This window comes from Nannobrachium achirus (genome assembly GCF_963921795.1).
Source record: "Nannobrachium achirus genome assembly, chromosome: 1".
NCBI lineage: Eukaryota > Metazoa > Chordata > Actinopteri > Myctophiformes > Myctophidae > Nannobrachium > Nannobrachium achirus.
The window spans coordinates 37,477,478-37,491,621 of NC_137810.1; the positions used below are offsets into that span (position 1 = coordinate 37,477,478).

Consider the following 14,144-nt stretch of genomic DNA (forward strand, 5'->3'; position numbering starts at 1 on the left):
GGATCAAACCACTGCTGGAACCAATCCAACTGGCAACTGGCTTGCACTCCTTCAAGATGCACTGAAGAGACACTTGTTTATTCAGGCTTTTGGACAATGTGACCATCTAATCTATGACCATTCATTGCTTTGACCATGCATTTATTTTATGCACATGCACAAACACTTGCACATAAACATGTACACACAGATAGATAAACACAGATAAATATATACTCATAGGCTATAGGCACATGCATACATACGCAGATTACACACACACACACACACACACAAAATGTTTTGCCATGAATTGGAACACATGCACATACAGTACATGCACGACATGTGAATATCATCAATTCTTATTATGTTTTAAGGTTATATTTTATGATCATGCTAAGAAAGAACGTTATTACTTGTTACGCATTCACTGTTCATGTGTTTATAGTGTATTTCTTTATACATCATTTCTTGTAGAAAGGCCTAACCATGGACAGAGGTCACAAATTAGCTAGAAACCCAATGTTTCATGATATTGTAACCTATCACAATATATATTTTTGGTATTGTCCCAGAATAATAAACAAATACATAATAAAATAAATCCAGTTAATCATATCTTTCCATGTCCTACATGTCTCAAACATACTGAACCAGACACTCAACATGTTATTACACGCACGCACGCACGCACGCACACACACACACACACACACAGGTGATGGGTGTGGGGAGGAAGCCAAACAAACCATTCACATCTGACTCTTGATCCTTCCAAAAAACACTTTGATGACTGACATTTTGACCGATCCAACTAACAGACGCCTATCCTATGTCTGACAAACTGCCTGCCACAGCGCTGCCCTTTTCTTTTTTTTGACAGACAGACAGACAGGCCAGGCAGGTCAACCAGATGGAAGGCCACCAAGGATTGTCCCGGCCCTTCCGCCCTCCAATCCGGGCCTGGTAGCCGTCATAACCCCTTAACCCCAGCCCCAAGCGGAAAATCCGGAAGTGTCGAATCTGAAGTGTTAAACACACCATCCAATTATCACCACACTCCAAAACCAGAGTTTTCTGCCAGCAACAATCACACACAGCCTACGCACAATTGCCACCATATCTTCTACACTCACTGTCCTTTCTGGAATTTCTTCCTCTGTCTAGTGGGAATGTGCGTGAAAGCAATCAGACGCTGCGTTCATGATTTGAGATATTTTGTTCAAAACGAGTAACTCCTGCAAACTTTAGATGCCAATCTTAGCCAATCAGGATGGAATATGACAAATCCGACTGATCCGTGTTGACACATGACCATAGAGATAATGTGTACTGTGATGTCTGGACAAAATCTATAGGAGTAATATAAAAAAAATGTTTTGCAATAATCGGCCTCCTGGTGGCGCTATAACAGGCCGATGTGAAGGTTTTGTGGCAGATTTTCTGCTCTGGCATCCAGGGAGAAGTAGGGTGCGGTCGCACACATGGGCACGTGCACACATCCGCCTGGGTGACGGCAGACTGCTGGGCGAGCGCTGGTGCTTTGGCATGGTATCAACTTTGACCAAATAAATTCACAGACCTGGTTGGTTGTTTAAGTAGGACAAAATGTGGACATATTTTCCCAAATATGGAGATAAATTGAGTCATCATTATGATGTCAAAACAGGTCAGCTACACCCTTCTGCTGAGCTCTATAACTACGGACGGACGAATGTGCCAACATGTGTCTGCCTCTATCTCTGGGACAACCAGAGCCTCTGCTGGCTCTGGTTGTCCCAGGTTCGATGACAGGCCAGCGACTTAACCCCTACATGCTCCCTGAGCGCCAAAGAATGGCTGCTCACTGCTCCTTGTAGTAAGGATGGGCGACTGCAGTGCAGAGGACAAATTTCACAACTGGAACTATACAATGACAAAAAAAAAAAACAAAAAAACAAGGAGTGGGGTCTAATTTTATCTATCTATTCTATTCTATCTATCTTATCTCACATAACAGAGACCCTTTGACGCCACGCCTCACAGAGCCATCCAACACACCCCAGACCAGATACAGTACATAAAAGAGATAACATAACCCTTGTTTGTTTCTCTCTGTAAGCTGAAATAACCTTCCATTACATGTCTGTGGCAGCAAATGATAATGAGGTAAGTCATATTTTGTGTGTTTGAAATAACATCAATTTACTTTATATGCTTTATTCACTTTATTATAATGGGTTGAAATTCCAGTCAAAATGTGTGGGAGAAGGATGTGCTTTAAGCTGCCTCCTAAAACAGTTTACATTGTCAACTCCATCATTGAAACGACTGGATTGATCCCAAACTCAATACCAAACCTTTGTTTTTGTTTTTCTCTCTCTAGAAGAAGCATGACTGGATGCAAAATTGTCCTTTTTTTGCTGCCTTTGTTTTTGGAATATTCATCTCCAAAAGAATGTGAGAGTGACATTGAATGTCCCAAGGAACACCAAAGAGTTTTTGATGCACGTACAACTGACATACCACGACTTCTGGACTCAAATGTGACAGAGGTGTTCTTTGTGAAATGTCAGATCACTGCCATCCCTGCAGGAGTCTTTAATGAAAACCCCCAGCTGGAAAAGGTGGTCATCATGGACACTCCACTTATGTCTATCGAGCCTGGTGCTTTTGAGGGCTTAGTGAACCTCAAACAAATTGAGATCTCCAGTACTCCAATAACATCTATCCCATTGGGAGTCTTTAGGGGCCTTGACAATCTAGAAACGCTCATCCTAAAACTCAACAAGATCCGTCGTCTAGAGAAAGGTTTGTTTGATGGCCTTAAAAACCTAAATGAAATCCAACTCCATATTAACGAGATAGAATACATAGAGCAAGGGACTTTTGATGATCTAGAAAGCCTTACGATCCTACATTTGGCTAAGAACCATCTCACTGCCATATCTTCAAGTCTGTTTTCAAACCTAAAAAAACTACAGATATTGAGACTCTATGAAAATCACTTGACCTCCCTACCTGAGGGGATATTGCACAACAATCCCAACTTGAAGGAGCTTAACGTGCAGGCAAACAAACTAACTGGATTATCACCCAGTTTGTTTCAACATAAAGCTAAATTGACTAAGCTGTATTTGGATAGGAATCGTCTGACTGGTTTACCTCAAGAGTTCTTTGTGGGATTCCCGGAGCTTAAAACACTGACTCTAGACAAAAATGAACTCACAAGTCTACCTCCAGTGCTCTTTGGAGAAATGCCCAAATTGTCTGAGTTGAATTTCAAAGAAAATAACCTTAGCACTCTTCCTAATGGAGTATTCAGTGCTCTGAATAAACTTAAAAAGCTAGACCTGTCTAAAAATCTGTTTGAAACCTTGTCTGTTGAATATTTTGAGGGCCCTGAGAAGCTTACAGAGCTGAATCTAATGAACAACAGGCTCAAGTCACTGGATGCAGACTTATTTGCAAAACTAGCCTCTCTGTCCACCCTGAGGTTAGCTAACAACAACCTACAGACTCTTCCTGAGGATGTATTCACACCTTTACCGAAACTGACCAAAGTCTATCTCAACGACAACCCGTGGCATTGTAACTGCAAACTGATTCCTCTGTACCAGTGGATGAAGGCCAACTCTGATAAAATCAGATCCACTTCACCTGAAGTCTGTGAGCATCCAGAGGATTTGAAGGGGCAGGAGATCATGTCGCTGACAGAGGATCAGTTTATATGTACCACACCTCCCCCTCCCACTACAATTATCACCACCATTCCTACTACAACTACCACCACTACAACCACCGCTCCACCCACAACCACCACACTGATAACTACTCAAACTACAACCACTCCATCTACAACGACCCCAACCACTACACTACCTACCACAACTACAGCATCAAACAGCACTAATCTACCGACCACACTGGTGGTGTGCACCGCCATTATCAGCAGCATCATCATTGGCCTTGCGTGTTGGCAGAAGAACAAGTAAGAAAGACACAATCTGGGCCCCAGAAGCAAGAACTCTCTGTATTGTAGACCGGACCAGTGAGACCACCCAAGTAGAGCTACCAGTGGACTTTTAAAACCAAAATCTCTCTGATTACTGAGGCTGGATCATTAGTTTTATGGCCTGTTGGAGAGGAGAAGGATCATAAAATGCATGTTGTTTTAGAACCTAAATATGTTCACCATACAACCAATAATTACACCTTTCAAGAAAACAGATTTGCCTCTGATTAGCTTTTAATGTCTAAATCAAAATAATACATAAAAAAAACCCTGAAACATTGGATGAACTGTAATATCACTTGGATGTAATCTCAATGCTTTTAGTCTGGATTTCCATTCATATGATCGGTATGGGACAATGTAGCTTCAATACTGTCCAACAGGTCTCTAATCCACAGTTCTTACAAAGCTCGCTCTTGCTGCACTTTTTCCTTAACTTAGAACTGGACTAAATTTGTAAAAAAAAAGAAAAAAAAAAAGAAAAGAAAAAGAGAGAAATGGAAAAAAGAAATTGATACAGATCTATATGGAACTACTAACTTTTTTCTTATTTTAAATGTTTTATTATTGCTTCTTTCTTTCTGTGAGTGGAAAGTTGGAGGGGACGTTTTTAATGAATAAATCTGAAAAACCCAAAAGAAAGCACCAACCTGTAAATAAGATATAGATAGCATTTTTTAGGTTTTATATAGTTTTTTACTGATTATGTTTTTGGTCTACCTGCGTTATTTTATTTTTATTTTACTAGATTACTATTTGTATGCATTTGATGTATTGATGTTGATGTATTGATGTATTACCTTGCTTATTGTAAGTAGCTCTGGATTAAGAGCGTCTGCTAAATGCCTAAATTGTAAATTGTAAATTGTCAAATAAATATGACATTGCTGGTAACCTACAGTGTACCAACAGTATGGAATAAAATATATTATTAAAAAAGATGGTCTGAAATCATTCCTGAAATCAACATATGTGTTACTTGAAATACAATAATGATAGCTTGTAAAAGATAATTACTTTAAATACCCAAATTGGTTACCTGATTGGTAATATGGTCAGCAATGGTTTGGAAAGTGATTTTACACAAACTCAGCTTATGTGATGATAGTTAAAATATTCTATTATATGATATGATATGGGCTAGCAAGAAGCACAAAACATAGTATAATCAGATACAGTGTATATCTCTGGTGTCGGGCAGAAACCAGCTATATACAAAATATTAAAGGGAAACTAGGTAACTTTAAGCCTAAAGGTTTTTTTTATATATATGTATGTATATTAGGGCTGTCACAATTATTACATAATCGTCTAATCGTGATTATTTGACATAATCGTGATTATTTTTCATAATCGTCATAATCGTTTCCATGTTGAAAAATGATCATATATTTTTAAGAAAGTCAAAAATAGTGGAAATAGATCAGATCTACAAGCTCACAACGCGTCGCATCGCGACGCGTTGTGAGCTTGTAGATCGGCTATTTCCACTATCAAAGTTATTTTTTAAGTAGTAAGTTGTCAAATATGTCAGTAATTTCTTCGTATATTTAGGTTATGTGTCATATCTACCATGTACAACTTCAAAGCCTAAAAGCCAAACGGAAATGTAATTATCAACGACAAAAACACAATTAAATCGTTAATCGCCAATTATTTGACTGACAATTAATCGTCATGTAAAATGTCATATCGTGACAGCCCTAATGTATATACATATTTTAGCAGTCATTTCCATCTACCAGACACTATATTATTATGCTGGGGTGTTTCCTTGCAGAAAGACAAGATTCTATTCATATTTTGATCCACTGTTTATGTTGACATTCCACTGTTTATGTTGACATAAAGCAGGGACTTCTTTATCTGTGAGGGGAGGGGGGAGCTCGGATAGAGCTCTTAATTGCTCCATTTGAACTTCAAAGTGGTTGTGCACAGAGTTGATTGATTGGGCCATAAAAGTGTCAAACATGTTCTGTGCTTGTTTAGTGTTCTCTCTAATCAATTAAATCATCAAAGACAGCTACCTGTTTGATGCCTGCCACCGAGGGGAGGGGGCAGGGGGAGAGTGTTTGTACACAAAGTTGGTATGGTGACTTTATACATGTTCAGATACTTGAATGTGTCCATATATATTATCATCACTTTACCCATGTATCGCTCAAGTGGACATTTTGACCATTAATGTCTGACTTCGTCCTTCTAATCAATGATGAAAAAAAAAAACTATCTCCAAATTTGGAGTTAAGTGATATGACCGACAGTTTGAGGATCCAATGGAGAGGAGGTTTAGTCAGAAGAACTTTTAAATACTTTTCATTGGGTCATTGTCAAATGTTCAAAACTTTTCAAACACTTTCAAAGCCGAGGCTATAGCTATTAAGGGGTCATGGAAACAGTTGGGAACACCTGTAGCCTACTAGAACACAATTAGTGGGCCCTTGTCGCATTTTAGAATGAACCGCTAGTTCTTCTTTATCTAACAAAAAAACTAGAAGCACATTAGAACTTGACAGGCCTTCTGAAATTAGATACAATTTGTAAAATCAATGGAAACAGCCAAAAGAAAACATATTATCTGAACTTATACTCTCTAAAATGCTGGTTGTTCCCAAAACACTGCTCTAAAACACATGGACCATATGTTTTCTTTCACCCTTTTAATTTCTCCAGTGACCACATGAAATAGGGCCTACAGTAAAACCAAAGTACCAAACCTTGGTATGGCTCAGAAATCACCACATGATTTTGATATGATTTTGATGCGAAAGCACTGCCACCTAGTGGAAGAATGATATTTGCATGAACTATTCCTTCAACAGCCTACTTAAAGTAAACAAAAAGAGTACATTTCACTTAAATACATATACCGGTACATGTGATTTAACACGATGCAGTACTTCTATGATAGTTAAAAAATGGTTACTGAAATAATTGATGCATAATAATTCATTCACCCAAAGCAGTGGTTCTAAAAGTGGGTTCCCAAATACATATCCAAAAGAAATAATCACTTTTGGGAGTCCTTGTCCTTGACATGACAATGTTTGAGTACCACTGACCTTGAAGCTAGAACAGTGGTTGTTACAATCCAATCCCTCTATTTCATAATACTGTAATGATGTAGGCCTATATCTCAGACTCTGGCCTGATCATTATCAAAGACATCGCTGATGTGGAACCAGGAAGTAAAATCCCCAAACAATCATTTCACACTAATGTGCATGCTTATGAACTGGTGGAAGTTGGTGTAATTACAGTTGTTGCTGTGAAAGCTGACTAGGACATTATGTATGTGGATGACACAGAGGGGGAGTAGAGGTCAGTCATGCAGTTAGGGTTAGGGTTAGGATTAGATTCTAATGGGGAGAGTCGGACGAACACAACGTCGGAGTAATGCATGTACAATAAGACGCACCCAACACAGAGAGCTTGACATTTAAAATGGACCCATTGTTTACATCTTTCTTTAGGAGAGGATACTTTTAAAGGACCTACACCATGAATTTTCACTTTTTCTATTTTAAAACCTTTTTTTGGGGTCCCACTGGCACCTTCTATCCTCACAAAGTCCTATTTCTGTACATTGTGTCTTTCTCTGGTTTTGGGAAGACAGAGATGAAAAGCTTTCCACGGGTTCTCAGAACAGTGCTGTTCTGAGAGTTGACGCATGTGACGTCACACGCGTTTCCCGTTTTTTCAACAACAAAAAAAAAATCAAAAACATTTTTTTTTTCAAAAAACTTTTTTTTCAAAACTTTTTTTTTCAAAAACTTTTTTTTTCTCTTTTTTTCAAAAAACTTCTTTTTTTTTCTGGAAAAACCCCACTAGATGCGCCCCTGAGCAAACAGAGGCCGTTTTGGTATTGCAGCTGGAGAGCCTCATTATAGTAGAGCTAGAACAAACAAAAAGAATGGTCAGAGTGTTTGTTGAGGGTTAAAACCTGTCTAAGACTCAATTTTGAGCATATATATTTATACAAAAAATATAGTTTTAAAAGCATGGTGTAGGCCCTTTAACACAATGCATTTCATGAGGCATCCCTAATAATCTAGAACTCACATTCTAAAGCTTAGTCAACCATTAAAATCCACATGCAAACGGTCAAATATTCATTGAATGACGCTCAAAATGTCGCATTACTGCATCCAAAATTAGAATTGCCAAGAGGGTGGGCGGGTGCACGGGCATCACAAACGTAACATGCGGACCTGTGTGGTGCAGTGGAGAGGGTCAGAGAGTTCACACTCTTGGGGGTGCACATCACTGAAGACCTCACCTGGGCGGGGAAGCAGGTGGTGCAACGCACAGGTCCAGTACCTGGACACAGGAGGAGCCCAACCTGCAGTGCCACACAGTGCCCTCCACGCTCGAGAAGCCCCAAACTATGTAGAGCATTCAGAACATTGTCAGGTCATGTGGCCTACTGCCAACACATTTGTACAATGGTCCCCCAGACAAATGTCAAAGTTGCAGGACCCATGTTCAGGTGCCAGCCACACATGAGCCAATTTATATTGCCATGGAAGCCCCTAGCCTAATTGTGGGCTCGCTGAAAGACGAGACCAGTATGTTATACCAAATATTTATGGGTCAAGTTTATTCTCCTAAAAAAAATACAGACAGTACAAAGGCAGGGCCCTTAGCCAATGAGGAGCAGCCAAAGGGTAGATCTTTGTGCCCATATGGTGTTCCATTAAAAAAGAAAACTTGAAACTGACAGTGATTATTGTTCAAGGCAGAGATATAAATAGAATACAGAATGTGCTTCACTTGTTCAATAGTTTTATCTCACACAGCAGAGACCTTTTCACACCACGCCTCACAGGGGCATGGAACACACTCCAGGCCTTCTGACCAGAGATAACATACGGTAACCCTGCACTTTTGTTTGTTTCTCTCTGTAACTGAAATAACCTTCCATTATACATCTGGGACAGCAAATGATAATGAGGTAGGTCATATTTAACATCAAAACATTTTAATTGTTACATTTGATCTTCACTTTATAGACTTTATAGTTTAAAGGATGTGCTTTAAGCTGCCTACTAAAACAGTTTACATTGTCAACTCCATCATTGAAATGACTGGATTGATCTCAAACTCAATACCAAACCTTTTTTTTTTTTTTTTCTCTCTAGAAGAAGCATGGCTGGAAGCAAATATTTCCTCTTTTTTCTGACTTTGTTTTTTGAATATTCATCTCCAAAAGAATGTGAAAGTGACATTGAATGTCCGAAGGAACACCAGAGAGTTTTTGATGCACGTACAACTGAAATACCACGACTTCTGGACTCAAAGGTGACAGAGGTGTTCTTTGTGAAAAGTCAGATCACTGCCATCCCTGAAGGAGTCTTTAATGAAAGCCCCCAGCTGGAAAAGGTGGACATCATGGACACTCCACTTACATCGATCGCGCCTGGTGCTTTTGAGGGGTTAGTGAACCTCAAACAAATTGAGATCTCCAGTACTCCAATAACATCAATCCCAGTGGGAGTCTTTAGGGGCCTCGACAATCTAGAAAGGCTTGTCCTAAAACTCAACAAGATCCGTCGTGTAGAGAAAGGCTTGTTTGATGGCCTTAAAAACCTAAATGTAATCCAACTGAATGTTAACGAGATAGAATACATAGAGGAAGGGACTTTTGATGATCTAGAAAGCCTTACGATCCTACATTTGGCCAGGAACAATCTCACTGCCATATCTTCAAGTCTGTTTTCAAACCTGAAAAAACTGCAGATATTGATACTCTATGAAAATCACTTGACCTCCCTTCCTGAGGGGATATTTCACAAGAATCGCAACTTGAAGGAGTTTAACTTGCAGGCAAACAAAATAACTGAATTATCGCCCAGTTTGTTTCAACATAAAGCTAAATTGGCTAAGATGTATTTGGACAGGAATCGTCTGACTTGGTTACCTCAAGAGTTCTTTGTGGGGTTCCCGCTGCTTAAAATACTGACTCTAGACAAAAATGAACTCACAAGTCTACCTCCAGTGCTCTTTGGAGAAATGCCAAAATTGACTGAGTTGAGTTTTAAAGAAAATAACCTTAGCACTCTTCCTAATGGAATATTCAGTGCTCTGAATAAACTTAAAAAGCTAGACCTGTCTAAAAATCAGTTTGAAACCTTGTCTGTTGAATATTTTCAAGGCCCTGAGAAGCTTACAGAGCTGAATCTAATGAACAACAGGCTCAAGTCACTAGATGCAGACTTATTTGAAAATCTAACCTCTCTGTCCACCCTGAGGTTAGCTAACAACAACCTACAGACTCTTCCTGACGATATATTCACACCTTTACCAAAACTTACCAAAGTCTATCTCAATGGCAACCCTTGGCATTGTAACTGCAAACTGATTTATTTGTACCAGTGGATGAAGGCCAACTCCGATAAAATCAAGTCCACTTCACCTGAAGTCTGTGAGCATCCAGAGGATTTGAAGGGGCAGGAGATCATGTCGCTGACAGAGGATCAGTTGATAACCACCACAACTCTACCGACCACACTGGTGGTGTGCACTGCCATTATCAGCAGCATCATCATTGGCCTTGTGTGTTGGCAGAAGAGCAAGCAAGAAAGCTACATTCTGGGCCGTGGAAGCAGGAACTCTGTATTGTAGACCAGACCAGTGAGACCACCAAAGTACAGCTCACATAGCAGTGGACTTTTAAAAACAAAATCTCTCTGATTACTGTGGCTAAGGATCATTAGCGCTGTGGCCTGTTGGTGAGGAGAAGGACCTTAAAATGCATTTTGGGATTTTCTTTTATGTAAAAGGTCATACATTTTTATAACACATGTACCTGGCGGATCAGTTCACCAAGACCAATAATTACACTACTCAAGAAAACAGATTTGCGAAAGGAACTTCCTGTGTGGAGTTTGCATGCTCCCTGTCTCCTAGAGTAGGTACCCTCACAAAAGACATGCAGTAATCCTGGTCTCTATACTGCCTCCCCTTGGCCAGCCGGGGCGCCTGATGGAGGGGAAAGGAACTCGTTGGAATAACATGTTCCTTCCAGGCGCTACGTCCAACCGGGGAAACTCCCCCCTGTCAGGTGACAAAAATGCCTGCTCATTCCTCAGGTATTGAAGGAGCATGAGCTCAGTTCGGGGCTCTCCCCAGGTTGGTGGAGGGAGAGTATAGTACCCAGGGACACAGTTTAGGCAAATTGTACTGGGTGAAAAATGGGTTAAAAAAATCGTTGGATAATAATTAAATGAAAATACTTCTGATTAGCTTTTATTGTCTAAATCAAAATAATCCATCAAAAAACCCTGAAACATTGGATGAACTGTAATATCACTCACTTGGATGCAAGATTTCCATTCATATTATGTATCGGTACGGGACACTGTACTGTCCAACAGATCTTTAATCTACATGTTTTACAACCACTTTTTCCTTAATTTTAGAACTGGACTATGAAAAATGTATTGCAAAATCAATACAATTCTATATGGAACTACTCATTTTTATGTTCCCTTTCCACTGTACCGTGGTGTAGTACTAGTCAATGGTAATAATAATATTTAACAAAATATATTCCATTCCTTTTTCTTTCTTTCTTTCTTTCTTTCTTTCTTTCTTTCTTTCTTTTGTGGGTGGAAATGTGTTTTTTTCCTGGGGAGCAGGAGGAAAAGTTGTACGGGACATTTATTATTATCATTATTATTATTATCTAATTATTCATTTAGCGAATGTCTGTCCGTCTGTCTGACAATCTGCATGCTGACATCACTGATACTACACAGTTTTGCCGACCTGGTAACCATCTGTCTGCATGCTAACATCACTGGCGTCATACTCTGACGTCATAGAATTATTTTCAGTCTGTGAATGTCCTATCACATCTGACATACATACAATCCCTTTTATGCCCATATATGGAGATCCCTGTCGGTGCAACCAGCCACACAGATATGGGCTGTCTTGGCCATCTGTCTTGGCCTGTTGGCCATATATGGATTCTGTTAGTGTGGTATGTGTCCGATGTGGCCTCCATATATGGGCATTCCCATATGAAGTCCTGTTAGATATGGGCTTAATACCTGATGAAATCAGCGATTTCCATATATGGGCATAAAAGGGATTCTGTTAGTGTGGTTCCCCACAGTGATGACAGAGCGGAAAACCATAGACCGTAAACAAGCGTACACATGGATTCTGTTAGTGTGGTAACTGTACCTACAGTGTGTGCTGTCTCTGCAAAACATGTATAATAAAATGTATTAAAAAAAGATCTCATTCCTGAAAATACAATAATTCTAAGCTTGCAAAAGATAATTACTTTAAATACCTAAATTGGAAGTAGAGCTACCTGATTAAAATGATGGGATAATGGTGTATTATCAGTATCACATTATGGCCAGCCCAGCAATGATATGGAAAGTTATTTTACACCAACTGAGTTTAGGTTTAGATTAGTGTAATGATAGTATATAAATTATTCTATTCTATGATGCTAAGAAGCACAAAACATAGTATAATCAGAGTAATGTTACATGGATATTACAAGGAAAAACTGTCTAAAAAATCACCACCTGTCTAACAGTAGATTAACCAAATAAATCAATAATCTGTACTTTGAAACTATACACAATACACAATCGGGTGCCCGCTCTGATGCCTGACAGGCAGCGTGTCGCTGACATCTGTTTTTGGATAAGATTTATATCTGACCATCAAGTCATATTTCATGACATCTGACCCAAACTCATCATGTCAAAGTATTGTTTAATGTCACAGTTACAGTATCTGGGAGCTGAAGTCAGTCAGTTGGTCTCCTCCTCCAGCTTTGTTTTAAGCCTTGTTGTTGTACCAATGTATGCTTTCCGGCTTATTTACACAGGAACCGCTTCATATACCTCATATAACATTGAAAGACAGACGGATAGAACAGTATAGGATACATCAATTACAAAAGCAGAAAATGTTAAATAAAAGGTAAATGAAAAAGACAGAAGAAGCAGATATTTACAGTGGAAAAGGGGAACATGTATGAACTATATTGCTAATGGGATATTGATTCACGTGTCATGCCTCATTCACATACAGAAAAGCCAAGCTAATGGTTGGCTTGGTAATTCAATGACATTTCTATGCAAACCAGCTTTTAAAATGTCCATGCTCGAAAAGAAAAAAAAAAGCGCAGAAAATTTTAAAAGCTGGTTTCATAGAGAATACATTGAATTACCAAGCCAACCATTAGCTTGGCTTCTCTTAGTGTGAATGCAGCATCAAGATATCAACATGACTCATGACCCCATCCTGAACTGTCATAATTGTCATCTATTATTGTCATCCACTGATTGTCATATTTGGGTAAACATCCATGAGATAAGAACTATTTTATAAGCTCTTGCCTTCTGTAAATGAGTCAGTAGCCTAGTAACCCAGCTACGTCTGTAATCTTTAAACTCTGACCAGTTCCTTTGAATATAATGGTCTTGTATCAAAATGGCTGTCCGATTCTTATTTCTTGTTATATTTAGAAATGGCCTCTTTAGCCGTTTCTAACAATCCTGATCCTGACCTTTGCTGCGTCACTTCTCATCTCTCTCCCCATTTCCTGTCAGTCTACTGTCCTATCAATAAAGGCATGAAAGCCGCAAAACAAATCTAAAAAAAAGAAGGGAAAAAAAGATTGTTTACATCTCAAGAATGGGTTGTGCTGAGGATGAGGGAAGCCTCACATGATATATGACACCATGATATGATATGATATATGACCTTTACGTGTGAGGATCCTGGTTCTACTCTGGTGCATTTTACAATGTCAGAATGGTTTATCTTACATAAAGTGAAGGAAGTTTATCTCTAACTACTCTACTAGAGCAGTTTTCTCTCTGAAGTGAGGGCCACCATGGCCATGTCCTTAATATTATCACTACTTTACCCAAATACAGCTCAAGTGGACTTTGACCATTAATGTGGAGTTTTTCTCTGACCTCGTCATTCTAATCAATGACTGAAAAAACAAAGTTGGAGTTACCGTAGGTGGTTTGACAGACAGTTTGAGAATCTAATGGAGTTAGGATGTCAGAAGCATTTTTAAATACTTTATTTTCATTGGTTCAATATTTATAAAACCCACAAATAGTCAAAACAAAAAGGTCATTGGCATTGAAACGTTTGGGAACCCTTTCACAAACTGTGTGCC

The 14,144-nt window shown here is 39.1% G+C and overlaps 2 protein-coding genes across 2 annotated transcripts; both read left to right on the forward strand.

Annotated features, from left to right (window-relative positions):
• Nucleotides 1-1,706: 1,706 nt before the first annotated feature.
• Nucleotides 1,707-3,956, forward strand: LOC308287446 (uncharacterized protein; the record flags this gene model as incomplete). Its single annotated transcript, XM_080728619.1, has 2 exons — nucleotides 1,707-1,764; nucleotides 2,419-3,956. 2 exons carry the CDS (start codon nucleotides 1,707-1,709, stop codon nucleotides 3,954-3,956), a joined length of 1,596 nt encoding a protein of 531 aa, XP_080584745.1.
• Nucleotides 3,957-8,179: 4,223 nt separating this feature from the next.
• Nucleotides 8,180-10,600, forward strand: LOC308287457 (uncharacterized protein; the record flags this gene model as incomplete). The annotated part of the gene is made up of 2 exons (XM_080728629.1): nucleotides 8,180-8,365; nucleotides 9,278-10,600. 2 exons carry the CDS (start codon nucleotides 8,180-8,182, stop codon nucleotides 10,598-10,600), a joined length of 1,509 nt encoding a protein of 502 aa, XP_080584755.1.
• Nucleotides 10,601-14,144: the final 3,544 nt, after the last annotated feature.